This window comes from Mesoplodon mirus (genome assembly GCF_964341445.2).
Source record: "Mesoplodon mirus genome assembly, chromosome: 6".
Taxonomy (NCBI): domain Eukaryota; kingdom Metazoa; phylum Chordata; class Mammalia; order Artiodactyla; family Ziphiidae; genus Mesoplodon; species Mesoplodon mirus.
The window spans coordinates 144,075,596-144,099,680 of NC_138982.1; the positions used below are offsets into that span (position 1 = coordinate 144,075,596).

Here is a 24,085-nt window from a genome sequence, read left to right on the forward strand (position 1 = left end):
GATCCCGCCCCAGTCTGGATCCCGGCTGCAGTCTGAGCCTTTCTAGTCGGTAGGTACCAGCTGCCTGCACCGCGTCCGCCGTCGCCATGGAGACGCGGCCAGGCCCGCCTCCCTCCCAACTGGGGCATAGAAGCCGGAAGGTGGGTGTAGGAATCACTGTTAACCGACGCATGCTGTCATAGCAACGGGATGCATCCACCAATCGCCGCTTGGGACGGGAGAGAGGCGGGGCCTGGGGCGGGAAGGCGTGGGGAGAAGCCAATGGCAGCCTTCGGGGGCTGTCATAGCAACGAAAAGGGGCGCCTCGGCCAATCGTCGCGCAAGAGGAGGGAGGGGGCGGGGCCTGAGGCTTACTGGGTACCCACCTGCTCGCTAAGCTGGACACCACGTGGCTGGCCCTCTTTAACCAGCTTCTGGGTGATGCTGCAACGAGGAGGGGTGCAGGAAGCGCGTCGGGCCAGTTCTCTTGAGGCCTTCACCCCTGCCTAGGGCTGGGCACTGCCCCTTCCGAGCCCCGGCCACTGGTTCCTCGGATCCCTCGGCAGGCCCTCTTCACCTTTCTGAGCTCTTCTGATCCTTCGGTGTTGGCGGTCCACAGAGATGTCTTCTTCGAGATCTTTTCTCGTGTTTGTAAACATCTCCTCCTGACTCAAGGAGTCGGCTCCGACCTATTAGCAGATGCAATCTACCCTGGTGCCCGTCAGGGTTTAACGTCTCTCCTCCACCCTGGGTGTGAGTACAGCCCCCTGGGGTTCCCATATGGAGCTCGCTCCCTCACACACGCCTAGACAGTCGCTCACACGCGCGCGCGCGCGCACATACACCTGCACATTCACACTCACTCCCACTCGTTAACGGGCCCCTCCTCCTAGCTTCCCTCTGGTCATCTGACCCTCGGCCTGCCCAGGGCCCCTCATGATCTCCTTCCCAACTCGTCTGTCACCAGCGCTGATCTCAGCCTGTAAGCTCTAGCAATGGCCTCTAATTCAGCCTCTCTATCTCCAGCCTTCGGTACTCTCCGCCACCTCACGTTCCTCCTCTGCTCTGAAGCCCAAATGCAGACCAGCCTTATCCACTGGCGTTCAGTCCCTCCACGTTCAAGCCCTAAGTCGTCCTCTCAGCCTCACAGCCCACCATCCCCTTCCTATACTGGTTTAGATGCTTCAGACAAAAGAAAACCACAGGCACTTGCCTCAGTACATCCTTCACTTCCCCACTTCTATGCCTTTGCCTGTGCCAGATTCTCTCCCTGGAAAGTCTTCCTTCCCCCAGCCTTGCCTATCAAAAGTCATAGCCATTCATCAAAGACTGGATAAGAGACCACTTCCAGAAAAAGCTCCAAATTCATGGAAAGGGTGCCCTCGTGGAGGAAGAGGGGAATGCGGCTTAGAGAAAGAGGAAAGGACTTCAGCTCTCTGTATCATCGATCTGGCTATCATCCATCCATCTACCTATATATTTTAAAGGTCTGAGTGTGACAACATGCAAAATTTAATTTTAAGTAGTGAGTTTTTATTAGTATATATTAACCATAGTTCTCTGTATTTTTAATGTTTTGCTCTAAATGTCGGACACCTCCCTCCTGTGTTTCTATTGATCCTTCAAGTTAGCTGTGCTCACTGTCTCTCTCTTAATTCCCATCGTACCTTTAACCATCTTCATCAAATACACAAGACAAGTTCTGTCTCATGTGACAGTCATCTGGGTGGTTGTCTGATTTCTGGGTATCAGGAGCCATGCCGCCCTCATCTTCATTTCCCCCTCAGCCCCTCACGTTTTGCACACAGTGGATGCTCAACCAACCCAAGGAAATCCAGTCCATATGGGCCTTTAGATCCCCTGGTGAGATAGAAATATGTTTTTCCTTTATCACTTTTACTTAAAAGAATCTCTATTTTGTGTGTGGAAATAAACAAAGACCACCCAATGAGGACAAGCAAAGACTATTTATTCGCGGCTTGCTATAGCAAGGGATTCAGCCACCATCACTTGCATTTTGGCAGAGACCCAAAGGCAGGCAGAGGAGTGGGAAAGCTTTATAGTGGGAAAAAGGAAAGGGGTTGGTGCCCTGATTGCACGCTGTGGTTGTGGGAAAGCTGCCAGAGGGCTCACGAGAACCGAGACATCCCATGTGTTTGGTTACGGTAAAAACTCAGCTTTCTCTGGTTGGTCCTAAGGGGGAAGGGGGGGCAAAAATGAGGGTGCCTCTCAGTTATAATCAAGTCCTGGCCGTTTGGAGCCGATTGTTAAAGGGGTTATTGTTTGTTCCTGGATCAGTTAGTAGAGCTAGCAACTGACTTCCTGCCAGTCTGGCCTACAGTAGGCTGGCTTCTTGCAATGGTTACTGTAGAGTGGGTTGGTTTCCTGGGCTTGTTGCTGCAACTTGTGGGTCAGAGTTCTATTTCTATATATGGTTTGGCCATCGTACATTTGTATATCCAATTTTAAGGTGTTTTTGCAAATTATACAAATAACTGTGTTTCATCTTAAATCTAAATATTGCATGGTGCTCTTAGTTGCTTTTGAGATTTAATACCTTCAACAAAAAATAATAACCCCAACTTTTTATTTATTTAAATCTAATATTTAATTATTTAAAAAAATTGATCTAAATGGAGGGAAAACAGGTCTTAAAGTCATCATCATTTAGTGGAAATATTACTCACCTAGAGCCAGAATGCCCAATTTCAAATTCTGGGTTCCCACGGCCGATTAGCTTTGGTGACCTCAGGCAACTCACCTGCCCTGAGCCTCAGTTTCCTATTCTGTAAACTGAGGGGAATAAACCCTTCCAAACTCAAAGAGCTGCCCTGGGGATCAAAAATGGTGTTTTATTAATGTATTGTTATTTATTATGATAGCTATATAATGCCATCAATGAAGATCTAACAAAGAAATCACATATCATTAATAGAAAGTTCTCCTCACACCCACCCACCCCCCTCCTGTGTTGTGTGATGTTGCTGGGGGATGGGGAGATGGGGGAGGGTAGCAGTGCCTGAGTAAACACAAAGGCAAAATCCATGAGGCGAATAGCTGAATAATCGACAGATCTTCCAGAACACACATAGCATGCCAACGTTTCCCTCTGAAACAATAGCATAATGGAAGGTTGCAATCTTAACCACATCTCAGGCCCCAATCCATCACTTACTGAAAAAAGAAACAATGTACAAGCAAATTAACACACAAGACCCTACAATTATATTGTTTGTTAGTTGCAAAGATAAAAAGATTGTAAACACCCCAAATTAACAGTTTTTCTTGTGGAAAAAGTGGGGACTTTAGAAGGACAGATGACTATGATTTTCTTCTTTATACTTGTCAGTTGCCACATTTACTACAATGGGGTGTGTCTTTTTATAATAATACCTCAAAATATTTTAAATATTAGAGATCTGGAATGGTAATACCATCAAGAATATGCAACCAGATGTTAGCTTTTTTGCATATAAAAATAAATGTCAGAAATTCAACTTTCAAATTTTCTCTAAAAATGCCAGTGAGTAATGTTTGCTAAGTCCTGACTCTGTGCTGGCAGTGTTTGAAGAGTTTTATATATGAATTATCTTAACAAATCCTCACTGTCATTTCTCCATCGTACAGCTAAGGAAAGGGAGCCACAGAGAGGTAAAGACATTGCTCAGAATCACACAGCGAGTGGGATTCCAACCATGCCATCTGACTCAAGCTATTGCTGTAAATCACTACACCCTAATGCCCCCCAGATCTCTGATTTAAAGGAATAACTATGCTTTTCTGGGAGTTACTTTAACCATCTACCAAGCAGAGAACCACTGGCTCAGAGAGCCTTAGATTAAAAGTCTCAGAAAGTGGTTTAAGCACACCCTGCCCTGGATCACATCATAAGCAGCTGGGTGCCTAGCCATTGAATGATTAGATCCTAAAATTTACAACTGGATTTATGGCTTATGCAAATCAGTCAGAATCTTCCCCACCCACCCAAATCTTTCAGTCAATCTATAGTAATTTCATTACCCTGCAGGTTTAGCAATCGTCCAAATAAAGCAAGATCAGGTAAACATCAGGACCGGCCTCCCAGCCTCCTGCAGCAAAGAGCCCAGAAACTCCTTCCAGAAAGAGGCTGCTCCCCGCTCAGGGCAGGTAGAAAGCCCCACCTACCCTCTCCCTATGAGACCTGCGTAGTCCAGAAAGACCTCATGAGGCCAGTCTGATGCCGGGCAGCCCCAAACTCCTTGACCCTTAAGCCCCACGTGACACGCAAGTACTTGGTGATCACAGAAGCAGCGATTTCAAAACCCGAAGGCCTGCGAAACTGTGGCATAGCTCCTCCTCCTCCTTTCCCGGAGACAAAAAGGTGAGGCCTCACTAGGAGGAGTTTCTTCACTGGAAAAAGGAGGAAATCCTACTTCTCAACCTTGACAGGGAGGCACTTCCCCTACTCCCCCAGCCGGCCCTTTGCATCACCCCCCCGGGAGGGGGCTCCCAGCTTCTCCCCCTCCCCCTCCCCCTCCCCCTCCCCCCTCCCCCCACCGCAGGGAGCGTGCGCAGATGAGCCCTCCGTGGAGAAGGGAGGGGCGAAGCGGCAGGGCTTCAGGTGAGCGGAGGAGAAGGACCACGGTTCCTCCCAGCTCCGTTCCCCAAGGCAGAAATTATCTTCTTGCTTTTCGTAAATATAATGAGACCCTCCTCTCTCTACTTCTCCCACCCCCGCCAAAAGAAGGAGTGAAGGAAACCCGATCCACGGTTCTGCCCAGAGGGGCTGGGGCTAGTGGCTTCGGCTTCTACGGTGGGACCGCCCCGGGGGAGGAAGGTGACTTGGAGGCCTGCTGGGGGTCCGCTGCCCGTGTTCCACACCTTTCTGACCCACCTCCGAGCTGGGTCGGGGCTGCCTGGCAGTTGCCATGGCGACAGGCTGAGGCCCTGAGCCTGTGCCTTCTGGACCGTGGAGGACAAGGCAGAGGGGAGTCGGCAAAATGCAAACAGGGTTGTTTCTGTGTTTGTTTACAAACTGCTCAGATAAAAAGCAGGGACTTTCAACAAAATGAATTCAGGCCCATCTTCAGTGTGGAAATGTGCGGTTGTTTATTAAAATACTTGTGTTCTTGAGAATGGAACTATTATATATATATATATATATATATATATGCACATTTATAAACATACACTTTTAGGTATATCTGTAGGTAGATATAAAAACACAGGCCTTGTAACTTCTTTTTTAAAATGGAGTTTTTATGGCATTTAGGGGGTAGGAGTCAGACCCAGGTTTGAAATCCTAGCTGTTTGCTTCTTTCTGAAGCCAATTTACCCATCTGTAAAACGGAGATAATAGTTCACTGCCCTTTTAGGGCTGTTGTGAGGTCTAAATAAGATGTTTATAATGAGCTTAGCACGGGCCTAGCACAGTAAAACACCTAGTAAGTATGAGCTATTATTATTAATAATTGCATTATTGTTACTCAGCACTTAGTAACTGTTAAATAATTACTCTGTGGTTACTCATATAGTAACCAAGCACGTTCTGTCTATCCGTAGGTCTTTGGGGAAGTTCTGACTTCGGGTTGTCTTGTCATTTTCAATTGTGTCTTCCCGGAGAGGATCAAACTGCCAAAGATGGTTCAACCAGGTAATCGTGACAATCAGAAGTTAGTCTGTGAAAAACAGATTATGTTTAATGCTTATATCCATTAGCAGTGATACACATGAGGGTGGGAAGAGACCAAAGTTTCTAGAAAGATATAAGGTGACAACTGACAAGGAGTAAGTAAACAGATATACACACACACACACACACACACACACCCCTACACACCTACGTGAGGTATTCGGTTTCATGGAAGGATATTGAGAATGCTGTAGTCCAGAAAGGAAGTAAATTCTTTTCCATCCAGGTAGTGGGATTATTCAGTAATTCAGCAGCAGCAGCAGTGGGCGGACGGGTTCATGCAGTCAGACAGGGTGGAGCCAGGAGACATCAGGAAGTTGGGCCAGCTGGAGTTCATGTGGGGCAGCAACTTGAGGGCACAGACTGTGCTCACCTGTGCTCACCTGTGCTCCCCTCACCCCCCTCGTAGCAGTGCCCGGCACATAGTAAGCCCTCAATCAAAGAAGCTTGTGATCGTGGTGTTAGGTAGCATTTTGTAACAGAGTTGTACTTTATGCAACACTTGGGAAAGAAAAAAAAAAAGGTAAAGTATATCAATTTCTCATTCTTTCTCATTCTTTTTTTCTTCTAGCTCATATAATATCTTTTTTTAATTCTCCTTAAATCAGATTCCATTTTCCAGGGGCTCCCTCAGTATGTGAGTTAAATAACTATGGCTTAGTGTGTGCTGGGTCCCTGGTCATATACTAGGGGTTATGAGGAAATGAGGGAAGAAAAGGTACAGACCCGTTTGGGGCAAGTTTGACATGAATCCATGCTATTTAAAAAATTACCAAAACTATGGTATCTGATGGCTACATGTTAGTGCCTCAACCTAGAATGGATGTCCTTTCCGACTAGTGGATAGGAAGGTTGCTTCTATGTTTGATATTACCTGTCACCTTGCTCTGGCCAGTGGTAGAGGTGGTGGGAGATCCCATGGTACAAGGGGCTGCACCTTCCAGGCCTAAGGATGGATCAGTCTCTCTGAGCAAGGAGCAGGTGGGGAGACTGCAGGCTGCTCTCCCCAGAGTCAGGCTCACCCTACCCAACCTGCAGGAGGTCCTAAGGACCAAATAAGACGGTGAGGATGAGAATGCTCTGGAAACGGCAGATGCTGGAGAAATGTAATATGTAAGTTTAACTCACGTTTTTAATTCACTGATTGTACAATATTTGATGCATACAGAATACATATTCCTATGTGTCAGTGATGTAGCAAAGTCACACACAAATACCTGGGAACCTACTTCTCCAAATAAAGAAATGAATGAAGAAATAAAGAGAATCACCGTGGACATCTGAGTACAGAGATCTCTGTCCACATCTCAAATCCGACTCTGTAGAATTTGGTTATAGAGAATGAAGAGTTACTGCGCCAGTGGGAAGGAACCTTAAGACTAAATACCCACTACCACTTTGCCTTTTCTTTTTCTTTTTTTTTTTTTTTCTTTTTGCGGTATGCGGGCCTCTCACTGTTGTGGCCTCTCCCGTTGCGGAGCACAGGCTCCGGATGCGCAGGCCCAGCGGCCATGGCTCACGGGCCCAGCCGCTCCGCAGCATATGGGATCCTCCCAGACCGGGGCACGAACCCGTATCCCCTGCATCGGCAGGCGGACTCTCAACCACTGCGCCACCAGGGAGGCCCCACTTTGCCTTTTAGAACGGCCGGCCTGGGCCCGCTCTCCCCAGCAGAGTGACTGATTCCTGCTGCTTCCTGGTCTGCTGTAAGTCATTTCTCTTCTTTGCTAATTTGCTGGGCAAAACAGCGTCTCCTGGTGCCTTTACTTTGTATTTCCTTGATTATTTGTGAAGATAAGCACTTTCCCCTAAGGCTCGTTCTTCTTCTACATTAGCTGTTGTTAACTATTTAGATCACATTTCTCCAGGACACCCTCAGAGATCCGTGTATGTCATTCTCTCTTTCTGAAACGCAAGACCTACCTGGGTCTTGTTTCTCTACCTGGGGAATAGTTCTTCAACTTTAATACCTTACTGAGATGTCACCTCCTGGGGACGCCTTTCCCGACTGCTTCAGGCCCCTCTGACCACCCCTCTGGCTGTGCCTGTTGCCCTCCTCGCATAGTTGTGACTTGTGTTTCGGGGTCGGCCTCCCTAAGGGCCCCAGGGCCTTGGCCCCTGCAGTCTAGTGCAGAGCCTAGGCTCGGATTATTAAAAATTACTAAACGCTCTTGGCAAATTGGGGAAATACAGTAAAGTATAAAGAAGAAAGTAAAGATGACCACTAACCCCACCTCCCAGAGAGAGGTGCCACTGCTGGCCTCTGGTGCGTGTCCTCCCAGGCTTTTTGAATGGGTATATATAATGTTTGTACTTAATTGAAGTTGTTTTATTTATCACTTGCCATTATCACTTACCATTATGGGGTGACATGTCCAAACTTCTTCAAAAGTGTTTAAAAGACTGAAAAGTATGTCACCTTAAGGATATACCAAAATTATCTTGACTCAATCAAGATTTGATAAAAGAATGAATGGGAGGGCTTCCCTGGTGGCACAGTGGTTGAGAGTCCGCCTGCCGATGCAGGGGACACGGGTTCGTGCCCCAGTCCGGGAAGATCCCACGTGTCGCGGAGCGGCTGGGCCCATGAGCCATGGCCACTGAGCCTGCGCATCCGGAAGTTGTGCTCCGCAACGGGAGAGGCCAAAACAGTGAGAGGCCCGCATACCGCAAAAAAAAAAAAAAAAAAAAAAAAAAGAAAAAAGAAAGAAAAAAAACAAAAAACTAATGGTTTCAACCATAGGAGTTAAACAATGGGTGAGCTAGGAAATGTAGCACCTGGAGGACCCCAGGGCCAAGCCTTCCTGGGACCACAGCAAGAGCCAGGTCATTAGTGGAGGCTGTGAGGAGGAGTTGCCTCTGTGGACTGTCACCCCGTCTACCCCCTGGTAGACTCAGCTGACTGGGCAAAGACCCTCGCCGTGCAAGGTCGGACTTTCCCAGGCTCCATGTTGGCTGGGAAAAGATGGGCAGACAAGACCGCTAAGGTTTGGTAGAGAGAACAGGAGGACAATCGTCCCTCGGTTTCTGTTGGGGTACCAGTACCCTCCCCCCATGCCCATCCTGCAGATACCAATCTCCAAGGATGCTCAAGTTCCTTATATAAAATGGCCTATTTGCATATAACCTACACACATCCTCCCATATACTTTGAATCATCTCTAGATGACTTCTAATACCTAATACAATGTCAGTGCTGTGTCAAAAGTCGTTGGTGTGCGGCAACTTCAAGTTTTGCTTTTTGGAGCTTTCTGGAATTTTTTTTTTTCGAATGGTTTCCATCCACGGTTGGTTGAATCCACAGATACAGAACCCAAGGATCCAGAGGGCCCACTGTAACTGCATTCTCCCACCAGGCTGTTAACATGTTGTTTCACGTAAAAGCACCCTCTCTGCGTAAAGCACCAAATACAGACCCAGGGGAGCTTTAAAGTACAGTCCCTTGGTTTATAACACATATTTTACCAAACCACACCTAGGCTGAAAAGTATTGAGCCTTGCTGAAGACCTTATAAAAATATTCCAACTTGGTTATCCTATTTCTCTGCGCTAGCTCAGCTGAGGGGTGACTCCCTAGTTGATAGACCAGCTTCCTATTTCCCTTTCCCTGACCTGCTATGACCTTATAGGCTTAAAACTAGGAGGAATTTACAGCGGATGGGCTCGGGCAACACGTGAGCTCCAGAGCAGAGCTCCATTGCCAGGAACACTTGGCTGATGGAAGCAAAAGTCCCTGCGTTCAGTGCAAGCCTCTCTAGCAGCCCCGCTGGAGTCAGGGTCCAGCTACGCCCAAGGCACTCGGGCATCTTCCAGCGACCACTCCCCTCACCCCAATACAGAAGAAAAGCAAGAAAGCCCTCAACTAGGAAAAACTGCCAGGGCCCTGGAAGCAGGGACATTTGCCCACCTGTCTTACACGAGCAGTTTGCCAAGGACCGCCCTTGCAAATGGCAGTTGCCTCAAGTGTTAGGTGTTATCATAGGACTTACAAAGCTCCTCTCCCCCAAATGCGTCCTAACTTCGATATCACGGGGTCTAAAATCCTACTGCTAACAAGCCATTGCCTAGGCTAAGCACATCATTCTATCTTTTTTTTTTAACATTAATGTTTATTTTTATTCTGTTTGAAAATACACAGCTTTGTCCTTTTTGTGCCTTTTCTCACAGCCCAGAGGCAACTGCCTTCCACTCTTAGCCTTTTCTCCACGTTTCTAAAGACGATGAGTCCACTGCGACTTTACTGTCCAGCTTAGACCTCTTGCTTTGCAGACGAGATCTAGCTGTCTGACATCCCGGAGGATAATTCTAAGTGCTGTTAAGGCTGCTGCCTGGGCTTTTCCCATCCAGGAGGAGAGCCTTGGGTGGAGACAGAAGGGGTGACTCACAGAATACGCGAGTCAACTAGGGTCGAATCAAGAGATCTGCAGCCCGAGGCGGCCGGAGGCCTGGCTGTCTCCTCTCTGGGCCCCTGGGGATCCAGCAGACCTGCTCCTCCATTCTTGGTCAGGCTACGGCTCCTTGGTGTGTGGACTCTTGCCTGCCTGGAACACAAGACGTGCTTCTAGTGGGAGGCTCTTCATCCTGTTCTTTACCAACCACATTAGCAATGGAACCAAAAATCTCCCCGGCTCACCGGTTGATCGCCCCGTACTGCTAAAATATTTCTTTTTGATCAGTGGAGGTAAAATGAAACTCCTTCACGGTCAGGAAACACATTCTGTTTCCTTATCTCTCTAATAATATTTCATACTTTTCTGCTTTCTAAGCTGGAGGCATTTTCACGAGCTCTGAAGCCCAGTATCCTCAAAGCTCCCTACAAGGAGCCCTCCCCCAGGCAATGTCTGCTCCTCCCTGGATGCACACGCCTCGTGGTTTCCCTGCAGAGACAGAGCTTCTGGGCAGAAGGCCCTTTTTTCCAGTCTTACTTCTCCTTGCAATGCCCACTGCTAGCACAGAGCTTGTTTTGCACATAGTAGGTTTGCATCCCTAGTGCCTCTCCACCATGGATGACCCAACCCTCCAGCAGGTGTCAGAGTGACCTCTTTCTTAAGACCAGGGAAAAGGAGTGAGTCTTCCCTGCGAGTTGGGGGTGGCGAAAGCCGACCCTTCCAAGTGGAGCTGTCCACCTGTCTGTCCTCTCTCAGCGCCGCTGGGGCTCACGGACACGCTCGCACCACCTCCCAGAGCGGCGCTGAGAGAAGTTCACTGTCTCGTGACCTTCCGTCTTGTCTCTGGGCCACACCTGCTGTCCCCTCCCCGGGGTCCCCAATGGTTCCCCAGAACCCTCTCCATTTCCCCAAAACACCTCCCTCTTCACTTTCACATCTGACTCCCTTCTGCGACAAAGGGGACAGAGTGAAGCACCCTCCCCTCGTACCTGCCCACCGGCAAAGTGACGGCTCTCTGACCTTTTCCCATCGTTTCTTCTTCTCCAACCCGAGGCTCATTCCTCCTCACGTATTCTGGATTCCTTGTCTTTCGCCTCTGGAGGGACATGTGTCATTCAAGCACGCAGCTCCCTTTCCTGGATGTGTCCACGCCCACCCTCCCTTCTGGCTGCTCTGGGACCTGGGCCTCCTGTGAGAAGGGTCTAATTTCCAGGTCTGGGGCAGGAGGTGCATGGGATGAGCTCGTAAGGACATCTTGTCACCCTAGAAAGCAAGGACACTATCAAAGGTACCCGGGTCATGTCAGAAGGACTCACTGGCCAATGCGATTCAACGAGGAGAGTAACTGGAATGGATACAAATCCAGCAACTGTGGCTCAGCCCACTAGTGCAGAGAATAAAAAAGCAGAACAAAGGAAAACTCATGGCTAACTTTTGAAGAATAGTAGAAAGCCAACTCATTACTTTGACAACAGGCAAATAAAGGAATTCCATATGTATCCTGCCTTTCCTATATGAACTGTGCTTCAGAGTTAACTAAGTAACTGATGAGGGGAAGTTTCTCTTTAGAGAAGTAGGCTAGCAAATAAAAAAGAAACAATGGAATTATGATGTCACCATTTCACAACTATGAATTCTACTTCTAATGAATTAATGAACTTAGGCAAGGAACGTCTAAATACGGCAGAAGATGACCAGATGCCAGATGCCTCACTGGCTTGAATCGACCCGAATCTGATCAAGCCTCGGGAGCTCCTTGCCAATTTCAGGTAGTACACAGGAAGTACATACAGAATATGGTCGGGGGCTTCCCTGGTGGCGCAGTGGTTGAGAGTCCGCCTGCCGATGCAGGGGACACGGGTTCGTGCCCCGGTCCGGGAGGATCCCACATGCCGCGGAGCGGCTAGGCCCATGAGCCATGGCTGCTGAGCCTGTGCGTCCGGAGCCTGTGCTCTGCAGCGGGAGAGGCCACAGCAGTGAGAGGCCCGCGTACAGCAAGAAGAAAAGAAAAAAAAAAAAAAGGAATATGTTCGACCGTATCCTAACGATGGGGTCAGCACAATGCAGAGTGTAGGAAACTCTGCAAGAAGAATGGCCTGGCCTCCGTGACAACAGCAAGAAATTGCTTCGGACAAAGACGCAGGAGATTCCAGATGGAGAGACCTAGGAGACACATCAGACAATACATGTGTGGACTGTTTGGGTCCCCATCTGAAAGTAAACTGACAGAGAGAGACCCTTTACAGGGCACTCAGGGGAGTGAGAACACGGGCTGGGTGTTTGATGCTATTACGGAATTATTCTTGCTTGGGGAGCCCTGATGATGGTAGAGTGATTATGTTTAAAACTATCTTTTAGAGATACACACTGAAACTTTACAGGTGAAATATAATGTCTGAGATTTTCTGCAAAATATCCTGGGGCAGGAAGTGTGTCAAGACAGAGAGGAAACAAAATTGGTGCATTGATCATTGATGAAGCCAGGCGATGGGTACCTGGGGCTTCATTATAATGTTCTCTCGACTTCTGTCTACGCTTGAAAACGTACATGCACTTCCCTGGTGGTCCAGTGGGTAAGACTCTGCACTCCCAATGCAGGGGGCCCGGGGTTCAGTCCCTGGAGGGGGAACTAGATCCCCCATGCACGCCGCAACTAAGACCCAGCACAGCCTAAATAAAGAAAGAAATATTAAAAAAAAAAAAAAAAGGAAGAAAGAAAATGTCCTTGCGTTTAAGAAATGTCCTTCCTCCCCCTGAGTCTTTCTCCAGCTTTGGGCCCTTCACCTCTCCCCAGCGCAGCCAAACTTCCTGAAATGGTTTTCTGCTCTCCTTCCTCACCACCACTCAGGCCTCCGCCCACCCCACCCCCGGCCCAGGAAGCTTCAGTCACGACCTTCAGGGTGAGGCCAGTAGACAATGACTTCCTTGCAGCCTCCAGCTCCACACCCACTCCCTCCCCATCAGCAAACACTGCCTTGCTGGGGCTTCCTGGACATCACACTCTTCTGGCTTTTCCCTCAGCTCCATCCACAGCTTTCAGCCCCTCCTCCCTGCCTGGCCCTTAGATACTGGCACTCCTGGGGGCTCAGCCCTAGTCTCCAGCCCCGGGCAAGCTTTCTCCTCCCCCGCTGTCTGTACCAGGCCTCTCTCACCCGGAATCTTCCAGAGACTCCAGACTCACACATCCAACCCCAGTCAACGGCCCCACTGAGACACCCCACGGGAACCAAACGCTCAACAAGTATAAATTAATTCGTTGCCCGCACCCTGCCCCTCAAGTCTGTCGGTCCTTTGTCTGTCGACTCTCTCCACGAATATGCCACCATCTAGCTCGCTGCCCAAGCCAGACAGCTGGGTGTCATCCCAGCTTCTTCTTCTGCTTTCTCTCACCTCTTGGGCCTTCCTTAAGTCTGCGCTCCCAGACAACCATCCTCGGGCCTAGATTGCTGCCAGGGTCCTCAGCCCTCCCGCCTCCCTTTCCCTGCTCCATCCCCGCTCCCCATACCAGCCTGCGGGCTTTTGTCTACGCTGTGCTCCCTCTGCACAGACCATGTCCCTTCTCTTCCCCGAACGCTTGGCCAACTCCTTTTTTTTTATTACTATTATTAGTTTCTGCTTTATAACAAAGTGAATCAGTTATACATATACATCTGTTCCCATATCCCTTCCCTCTTGCGTCTCCCTCCCTCCCACCCTCCCTATCCCACCCCTCTAGGTGGTCACAAAGCACCGAGCTGATCTCCCTGTGCTATGCGGCTGCTTCCCACTAGCTATCTACCTTACGTTTGGTAGTGTATATATGTCCATGCCACTCTCTCACTTTGTCACAGCTTACCCTTCCCCCTCCCCATATCCTCAAGTCCATTCTCAAGTAGGTCTGTGTCTTTATTCCTGTTTTACCCCTAGGTTCTTCATGACATTTTTTTTCTTAAATTCCATATATATGTGTTAGCATACGGTATTTGTCTTTCTCTTTCTGACTTACTTCACACTGTATGACAGACTCTAGGTCTATCCACCTCATTACAAATAGCTCAATTTCGTTTCTTTTTATGGCTGAGTAATATTCCATTGTATATATGTGCCACATCTTCTTTATCCATTCATCCAATGATGGACACTTAGGTTGTTTCCATCTCCGGGCTATTGTAAACAGAGCTGCAATGAACATTTTGGTACATGTCTCTTTTTGAATTATGGTTTTCTCAGGGTATATGCCCAGTCGTGGGATTGCTGGGTCATATGGTAGTTCTATTTGTAGTTTTTTAAGGAACCTCCATACCGTTCTCCATAGCGGCTGTACCAATTCACATTCCCACCAGCAGTGCAAGAGTGTTCCCTTTTCTCCACACCCTCTCCAGCATTTATTGTTTCTAGATTTTTTGATAATGGCCATTCTGACCGGTGTGAGATGATATCTCATTGTAGTTTTGATTTGCATTTCTCTAATGATTAAGGATGTTGAGCATTCTTTCATGTGTTTGTTGGCAGTCTGTATATCTTCTTTGGAGAAATGTCTATTTAGGTCTTCTGCCCATTTTTGGATTGGGCTGTTTGTTTTTTTGCTATTGAGCTGCATGAGCTGCTTGTAAATTTTGGAGATTAATCCTTTGTCAGTTGCTTCATTTGCAAATATTTTCTCCCATTCTGAGGGTTGTCTTTTGGTCTTGTTTATGGTTTCCTTGGCTGTGCAAAAGCTTTGAAGTTTCATTAGGTCCCATTTGTTTATTTTTGTTTTTATTTCCATTTCTCTAGGACGTGGGTCAAACAGGATCTTGCTGTGATTTATGTCATAGAGTGTTCTGCCTATATTTTCCTCTAAGAGTTTGATAGTTTCTGGCCTTACATTTAGGGCTTTAATCCATTTTGAGCTTATTTTGGTGTATGGTGTTAGGGAGGGATCTAATCTCATACTTTTACATGTCCCTGTCCAGTTTTCCCAGCACCACTTATTGAAGAGGCTGTCCTTCTCCACTGTACATTCCTGCCTCCTTTATCAAAGATAAGGTGACCATATGTGCATGGGTTTATCTCTGGGCTTTCTATGCTGTTTCATTGATCTATCTTTCTGTTTTTGTGCCAGTACCATACTGTCTTGATTACTGTAGCTTTGTAGTATAGTCTGAAGTCAGGGAGCCTGATTCCTCCAGCTCCGTTTTTCGTTCTCAAGATTGCTTTGGCTATTCAGGGTCTTTTGTTTTTCCAAACAAATTTTGAAATATTTTGTTCTAGTTCTGTGAAAAATGCCAGTGGTAGTTTGATAGGGATTGCATTGAATCTGTAGATTGCTTTGGGTAGTAGAGTCATTTTCACAATATTGATTCTCCCAATCCAGGAACATGGTATATCTCTCCATCTATTTGTATCATCTTTAATTGCTTCCATCAGTGGAGAAGAGCTAACATCTATCCTTCTCAAACTCTTCCAAAATATAGCAGAGGGAGGAACACTCCCAAACTCATTCTACGAGGCCACCATAACCTTGATACCAAAACCAGACAAGGGATGTCCCAAAGAAAGAAAACTACAGGCCAATATCACTGATGAACATAGATGCAAAAATCCTCAACAAATTACTAGCAAACAGAATCCAACAGCACATTAAAAGGATCATACACCATGATCAAGTGGGGTTTATTCCCGGAATGCAAGGATTCTTCAGTATACGCACATCAATCAACGTGATACACCATATTAACAAATTGAAGGAGAAAAACCATATGATCATCTCAATAGATGCAGAGAAAGCTTTCGACAAAATTCAACACCCATTTATGATAAAAACCCTGCAGAAAGTAGGCATAGAGGGAACTTTCCTCAACATAATAAAGGCCATATATGACAAACCCACAGCCAACATCGTCCTCAATGGTGAAAAACTGAAACCATTTCCACTAAGATCAGGAACAAGACAAGGCTGCCCACTCTCACCACTCTTATTCAACATAGTTTTGGAAGTTTTAGCCACAGCAATCAGAGAAGAAAAGGAAATAAAAGGAATCCAAATGGGAAAAGAAGAAGTAAAGCTGTCACTGTTTGCAGATGACATGATAGAGCTAATCAATGAATCTGGTAATGTAGCAGGATACAAAATTAATGCACAGAAATCTCTGGCATTCCTGTACACTAATGATGAAAAATCTGAAAGTGAAATCAAGAAAACACTCCCACTTACCACTGCAAAAAAAAGAATAAAATATCTAGGAATAAACCTACCTAAGGAGACAAAAGACCTGTATGGCCAACTCCTTGTATGCTGCAGAGATGGCACCTCCTGTGACCATCAAGTCTGGGTCAGGTGACCCTCCATTGCACCCCTGTGTCCCCTACTGCACTGTGTGACACAGTGTTGTGATGAACACTGGTGCCCTGTCGTCTGACCTCTCCACTAGCTGGGAGCTCTTGACGTGAAGGACCACATCTGTCCTGGGCTGCGCTGCGTCAGGGGGCTCCCCCGGCCTCCACCCCCCTCCTAGATCAGGGCAGTTGGAGGGCAGGAGGGGAAGTGGGGCTGCGGACTCTCTGCTTCTTCCCCGCTGCTGCTCCTCTGCCAAAGCGCCGCCCTGGTCCAGGGGTTCCCTCTTCAGCCTCAGCGCCCTGGGTTCCAGGAATGGCTCACTCCCTGGGCCTCTTCAGGCCTTGGGTGCCAACTTCCTGATGCCGCTGGCCTGGGAGTGCCTTCTCCACCACCTGCTCAGACTTATTTAGCCTCGTAGTGGGTTAAATAATGTCCCCCTCCTGCCCCGCCCCACCCCGCCCCACAAACTCATGTCCCTCCCTGAAGCTCTGAACATGACCTTACTTGGAAATAGGATCATTGCAGATACAGTCAGGTCCGCTGAAGTCCTCCCGGAGTAGGGTACAGCCTAAATCCAACACGACTGGTGTCCTTACAAGTGGGGGGACACAGAGACACAGACACACGGAGAGATGATGTGAACACAGACAGGCCAGGTGATGATAGAGGCTTATTAGAGCGATGCACCTACAAGCTAAGAAACACCCAGGATTGCCAGCGACGCTGCAAGCTGAGAGAAGGGGACGAAACCCATTCTCCCCTGGAGGCTTCAGAAGGAGCACGGCCCCGCCAGCATCTTGATCTAGACCTGTGGCCTCCAGACCTGTGAGACCATAAACGTCCATTGTCTTAAGTCCCCCAGTCAGAGGTCATTTTTTACGGCCGCCCCAGGAAATGAACCCAAGGCCCTTCCTCACGCTCGCATCAGTGACCACCCGCTCTCACCGCAAGCCTCTTGCTCTGTGGATTCTGCAAAGGCAAGGCCCCTGTTGACTGAGGCCTCAGTGCCTGGCACGCTCTGGCCCCGGTAGGCACCCAAGATACATCTGTTGGATAAGAGTGAATGTGCCTCTCATTTGGTCTGTTCCTCTTGTTCTGAAATAAAAATCAAAATAAATTCAAAGCAAGCGTGGAAGTCTCGAGTTAAAGCAGAGGCCCGGCCAGGCAGGTGTGTTGAGTGGGCAGCCCCAGGTCTGGGCACCCTGGACTCATCTCTCTGGAAGCCTGGCCATGGGCTGTGGCAGCGGCAGCCTGAGGGCACACCGCCACCGGTCCCCACGCTGTGTCATGAGTTCGAAATGCTGGATATGAAAAGTTCAACTGGGTTGGAAATTCATTTATTGATTCGCACAAGAAATGTCAATATTACACGTAGAAAGAAAAGGAAGAGTGTCAGAGTCTTAAAAATAATTTCGACTTTTGTGAAATTTGTGTGATTGTAAAAAAGACTTTAAAGTTATCATCTACCTGCACCAAGAAAGTGTCTCCAGGGTGACATCCCAGCTGTGCCCCCGTCCTGAGCTTGTGTGCAGCCATTTCAAGCATGACACCTGATATGATCATCAAAGCAATCACGTGTTTTCATTTCAAATGTGAACTGTTTTATTTGGAGATTTCATACAAATTTACTAACTCCCCTAATCCATTTTTAGGTGTTTCTTACAATCATACAAAAGATTAATATAGAAATTAATGTTTTCTAAAAGATTAATATTTTAATCTTTGTAAAATTAATAGATGAATATTTTGGCAAATATTATATAGACCACCTCAGGTCCGTCTGGTTTTCCCCAGTGTGCCATACAAACATCATCATTTTCTAGGTGAGAAACAGTGTGGAAACGTGGAGCATCCCTGTGCTGAGTCCTTCCGCACCTGTTTATGCAGTTGGCAAACGTGGATGAGAACTTCTGAGTCGGGCAGGGCCCCGAGAACCCCTCTAGTCCCAGGCTAGGGGCCAGGAGATAGAATCAGAAAGAACCAGTACCAGTCTGGTGTGCTGTCAGGAGCAAGAGGTATCTACAGTGCCCTGGGAAAGCAGTGAAGATGGCCTGAGAGAACAGACAGACACTTGACCTGGGTCTCTCAGTCCGAGCTCACTAGGAAGAGCCGGGGTCTGGAGGGCTAAGGCAGAAATAGCCACTCAACGTGTGGGAAAGTCCTGGAAACTAAAAGAGCGGTCCTAAGCTTTGGTCGTGAAGCCAAGAGTGGGTTAGGGTCTTGTTTTCCAGCTACTAAGGACTGAGGCTCTTTCCTGACCCGGAGGGGGATCTTGAAGGGTTCTCATGAGGAATGCCAGGGTCCCATCTGCTTTAGGAGGGCAATTTGAAGGGCTGGAGGAGTGGATTTGGGGGCAGGCAGGGAGGCTGATGCACAAGCTCAGGGAGAGAGGAGGAGCCCAGAGCAGAGCCTGGGGCGGGGCACAGCAGGGTGATCTGGAGAGAGAGACGTGCCAGGCTGGGCAGGCTTGGATCACCATGAACGGAGAGTCGGGGAAGGGAGGGGAGGAGGACTATCTGAGAGGAGGTCTGCGGAAAGAGACCTCGCCAAGGGGAGGGAGAAAGCAGGAGGCGAGGGCCACCTCCCTTGCAGGTGAGGGGCCAGCAGCCATCCTGCGGCTGAACCTCAGGGCTACAGTGAGGCTGGCCAGTCTCCTTCCTGCACTGAGAACGCTTCTCAAAGGCCTACAGAAGCGGAGCGTTTGACATGCAACTCAGCCAACAGGAAGGGATAGCAGGGTGTCCCCAAACACAGCAGGGTGTCCCCAAACGCAGGCCTGGCAGGGGAGGTAGGTACCTGCCAGGAGGCTGTGCACGCTCTCCTTCTGACCTCTTTGGGCAGCTACTGCCAGGCCTTGGATTGGGGGTTTTTATTTATTTATTTATTTATTTTATTTATTTATTTATTAACACCTTTATTGGAGTATAACTGCTTTACAATGGTGTTAGTTTCTGCTTTATAAACAAAGTGAATCAGCTATATGTATATATATGTCCCCATATCCCCTCCCTCTTGCGTCTCCCTCCCACCCTCCCTCTCCCACCCCTCTGGGTGGTCACAAAGCACCGAGCTGATCTCCCTGTGCTCTGTGGCTGCTTCCCACTAGCTATCTATTTTACATTTGGTAGTGTATATATCCATGCCACTCTCTCACTTCGTCCCAGCTTACCCTTGCCCCTCCCTGTGTCAAGTCCATTCTCTACGTCAGCGTCTTTATTCCGGCTTGGGTTGGTTTTAACTTTAAGCATTGTTTTAACCAGGGGAAGACTTCTTCCTGCAATTTCTTCTGCAAAACATGCTTTCTGCCTCACTGGGCCCTTCCAGGGAGGTGCTTTCCTGGGAGCTAGGCACCTGGGCTGGATTTGGATGCCATGTGTCTACCGCGGGTGCTTTGCAGGTACCCCAGGAATATAATCAGGCTTGTGGGGGGCGGTGCCCGAGGTCAATTTTGGGCAAGAAGTGAGCGTGGGATTCGCAGAACACTGTTCCTGGGTGAGGTGGGAAGCCTGTTATGGCACCGGGGAGGGTCCGTCTGGTTCAGGTGACTGAGACCCAGTGAGGTTCTCCAGCACAGCCACGTGAGGGGCGTGTCACACACACACACACACACAGGTGTGATCAAAGATGGTTCACCACAGCCGATCGTGGGCCCATTTTCACTTAATACGAGGCTAGTCTCATGAGTCTGACCCCTGAGAGGAGGTAATAAGAATATGTCCAGGAGACCAAGGCTGGCCCCCTTCAGTGCCGGTCCTTTCTCGGGAAGCCCGGCTCCGCTGCTGTCGGGGAGGACTTACCTTGAGGACAAAGGGTCCTTGGGGAGCTCCTCTTTGGTCACTTTCGAACTCAAGCCCGGGCGCCCGCAGGCAGGTGCAAGGAGCGGGGACCGCGGGGAGGACTCCTGAGCGGCGGTGGCCCGGGGTCTCCTCGTGGGGGCGCCCCCGCCCGGCCTCCCCGGGGCTGGCTGGGCCCCCGGGTGCGCTCCGGGGCCGCGGGAGGATCGACCGAGGGGATGAGTCGGAGGGGGAGGGGCCGAGCCGCCGCCGCCGCCGCCGCCGCCACCGCCCGGCCGGGCGCCCCGCGGCCTCAGGAAAGTGAAAGGGCCGCCGGGGCCTCCGCGCGCCGCCCCAGGAAGTCGCGAGCAGGAAGCGCCGGTGGCTGCCGGGCCGGGCGGCGGGGCTCGGGCCTGGGGGCGCAGGTGAGACGCGGGGACCGGGACGGGGCCGGGGGGTAGCGGGCGGCGCGGGGACCCCCTCCCCACCGCCCGCGCCGGCCGGGCCGCGGGACTCGGGCGCCGCGGCCGAGCGACACCTGCCAGCGCGGGCGACGGGCGGGGAGGCCGGGGGTCCCTGCGCCGTGCGTGCGTCTTTGTGCTCGTCCGGGGCGGAGGCGTCCGGCGGGCCCCGGGCCCGGGGCGGCCCTTGCAGCGGGCGGGGGCGGGGCTGGAGGAGCGGCCGGGCGCCACCGGACCCGGCGAGCGGAGCCCGGGGAGCCGGTGCTGGGCCGTCAGCCGCCCACCGGAGACCCGGGCGGGGGCGAGCCCAGCCGTCCTCCGGGCCTTCTCCCCGGCCCGCGCGGCCGCGGTGACAGCCCAGCCCGGGGCTCAAGAGGGGAGCCCCGCGCGGGGTGGGCGGCGCGGCGGGACGTGGGTGTGCCCGCCAGTCCTCCTCCGGCACGGGCCGCCGGGGAGGAGCCGACGCCAAAGCCCGCGGGAGGCTCGGGAGGCTCGGGAGGCTCGGAGCGCCGGCACCCTGGGCCTTCTGATTGTTGGTCTGAGCAGCTGGTTCCCGGAGCCGGTGAGCCTCCTGGAGGGATTTTACTGGACTCAAAGCCCCAGAAAGTCACCCGGCCTCGGGGCCCCGACCGTCAGGCTCTTTTTTCCAGTCCCCCCCCGCCGCCGCCGGCCCTCCCAGCCTCTGCAGCCACGCTGCTGATCCTGGGGACCTGGCGACCTAGGACTGCGACCAGGATCCTGGAAGGCCCCTCTGCACACCGCAGGTTTGAATTTCTCCGGGTGGAATTCCAAAGCCCGCCTTTCCTTTAGTCTCTCTGAGCTTTCTGTCTGGAAAGTGCCCACCTGCCCTTGAATCTGAATTGTGTGAGGATGTTCGAGTTGGTAACTAGATGAGATCTCCCCCTCCCCCCATGGCTCCTTCTTTAATGTCTTTTAAGGTCAACCTTGAGAACCCAGGGCTCTAGACCTCCAGTGTCTCACCATGTGGCTTTGGAACGGCATTTGCAGGTTCTGTGTTGTACCCGCCACCCTGAGGTTCTGTTTGTTGGTGGAAGAAAGTGGTACAGGTAGAGGATTCCTTTTTGTATTTAAGCCCAGGAAAGAAATACTGGCTATTGTCATTCATTTTTAATATTGCTTACAGCCTTTAAAGCACAGACCATAGAAAGTGTTTTCTCGGAAAAGGAAGTTGTGTTTCTCTCTCTGTCTCTCTCCTAAAAGAAAAATGTCTGAAAACTTGTTTGGGGGACATGCATTCCCCCCGCCCCCTGCATTTGCCTTAAAATAAGATCTACTTTTAAAAACCTTGCCTTTAAGTAGATTCTTTAAGATGCGCCTGGGGCTGCTTTGATTACTGACCACAGCGCTTCAGTTGTGGGAAGACCCTTTCAGTGTTATGCGCATCATTGCTTTTGAGTCTCATTTTCGTCTCCAGCGAGTACACGGAACTGTTCCCCAGGTAGTGCGTCTGAGGGTGGGGCTCCAGAATGCGTATTGCCCTCAGGTCATCCCATTTTATAGTTATGTAGTTTATAGACTAGGTTGGGCACTTCCGGAACATGGGTATAAAAATGTGCATTTTAGATAGTAAGAGAGATGCTCTAATGGGGTGTTTCTGAAGTTGCTGTCTTTGACAGTAGAATGAAACTGGGTGTTCTGACACTTTTCCCTACTGGAGTGGTGAGTTCCAAGGGTGCCTATTAAGATCCGTTATTTTTAAAGTACGTTTTCTTTTTTCTTTTTCTTTTTTTTTTTTTGTGGTACGCGGGCCTCTCACTGTTGTGGCCTCTCCCGTTGCCAGAGCACAGGCTCCGGACGCGCCGGATGCGCAGGCTCAGCGGCCATGGCTCACGGGCCCAGCCGCTCCATGGCATGTGGGATCTTCCCGTACCGGGGCACGAACCCGTGTTCCCTGCATCGGCAGGCGGACTCTCAACCACTGCGCCACCAGGGAAGCCCACGTTTTCTTTTTTATATGCTTGGATTATGTGCCCAAAATGGGGCTTAAACCAAGTGATATGCTCCAGTTCTGCCGCCCTCTCTTTGGAGGAGACCTGCCCGGAGGAAGCAGGTTGGAGGGAGGAGGGCACTGAGGGAAACTGGACCAACCTGAATTTGCCCCACAGCGTCCAGCCAACCCGGACCAGCCTCCGGGCCTCTTCCTCGACAAGGCAGTGGGGCTCACAGGAGAGCACGGAATTTGTCACTGATGACCTTGGCGGTCTTGACCGGCTCTCGCTGGAATGATTTTCAGTGGGCACCGTCCAGGCTTTGGAGGAAAGGGCCTCATTAAATCGAGCTTTTAATGTCCTACGTGTAAAATCTCTATGTTTACACATCTTAATTGCACTTAGAGTGAAAACTTATAGCACTTGAGTTAACCCATTTTACAGAGGCAAGAACCATGGTTTTAAAAGGAAATCAAGATTTTTTTCTTTTCCTGCTGACTTTTCCAGTGTCTTCTGGATTTTTTTTTTTAACATTACAGGTTTTACCAGAATTGAATTGAGATTTATTGATTAGTTGATGTAATAGATGGCAATAGACTATTTCCAGATGAGCTGTAGGTACCTAGAGAAGCAGCGTCTGGACAGAGGAGGAAACTTGACTCTGACCATCCATTTCCAGGTGCTGTAAAACTTAGACCAAATCCTTTACTCTAAAGGAATCACTCAAAGATTGTTTCTCTAAGTATATTTAGGCCCAAACAGGAGCCCACTCATTTTGAGCAGAATTTTAGTAAAACGGTTTTTTGAAATCTAGAGATTTGAGCAGAAACATTGCGAAGCACTTGTGGAGTTTGGTTCAGCGCGTCTCTTGTCCGCTTGCTCTGTGCTGGGTTCTGAACCAGGGGATGGGGACCAGGTGGCAGCCTGCAGCCCTGGGCCATCCTCCCCTGATTTCTACTGAGAACGGTACCAGCTGCTGTTTACTGAGCATCTCGTCCACATCGGGCTCTGTGCTGAGGGCTGTCCGTGGATCACTCATTTCATCTTTATAAGAACCCTAAGTAGGTGCCATCATCCCTGTTTTTTAGCTGGGGAAGGTGAGGGAGCAGAAAGTCTGTGGCATGCCTGGGATTCCCCAGCCCAGGGCCAGCTGTCGGGGCAGGTGGCACTCTGGTGGGATGAAGAGCTGCGGCTGTGACATAGTTAGGGCCCCGGTGGGGTGTGGGTGCAGGCCGAGTGGCCAGGCTGGCTGTCCAGAGCAAAGGTGTAGTTCCCCTGGCTGGAGCAGGGGGGCCTCAGTGCCTCACTGAGAGGAGATGGGGGGTGGTGGGGAGGGTGTGAGAGCTTGGCAAGGTGCACTTTGAAAACTCACTCTGCAGGGAGAGCGGGAACGAACATGGGGAAACTCTTTTCATTGGGAAGACACAGGCACTGAGGAATAGTTTAGGTCTTCTAAATGGGAACTATTTGCTATTACTAATCTGTTCTCTCAAGGAAGTTGTTTAAAGACACTGAATACATTTTAGCTTTAACTGGAGGTAAATGTTTAGTCAAAAGTAGCTTTCT

The 24,085-nt window shown here is 49.8% G+C and overlaps 2 protein-coding genes across 4 annotated transcripts in view; one reads left to right on the forward strand and one right to left on the reverse strand.

The window, feature by feature from the left end:
• Positions 1-5,134: 5,134 nt before the first annotated feature.
• LOC309806039 (uncharacterized protein) lies at positions 5,135-23,558 on the reverse strand (the record flags this gene model as incomplete). Its single annotated transcript, XM_082624387.1, has 9 exons — positions 5,135-5,636; positions 5,798-6,151; positions 6,525-6,694; positions 10,036-10,191; positions 11,028-11,134; positions 17,282-17,431; positions 20,134-21,155; positions 21,930-22,038; positions 23,490-23,558. The coding sequence occupies 8 exons, from the start codon at positions 23,556-23,558 to the stop codon at positions 6,084-6,086; spliced, it is 1,851 nt and encodes a 616-aa protein (XP_082480513.1). The 3' UTR covers positions 5,135-5,636; positions 5,798-6,083.
• Positions 20,416-24,085, forward strand: part of SLC37A1 (solute carrier family 37 member 1) — a gene marked incomplete at its 3' end in the record, with an annotated part of 68,225 nt that continues 64,555 nt past the window's right edge. The window contains exon 1 of one of the 3 annotated variants that reach the window (XM_082625326.1): positions 20,416-20,534. Of the gene's footprint in view, positions 20,535-20,844; positions 21,335-24,085 lie in introns of those variants that run through there. The other 2 variants (XM_082625325.1, XM_082625327.1) reach the window with 2 other exon arrangements.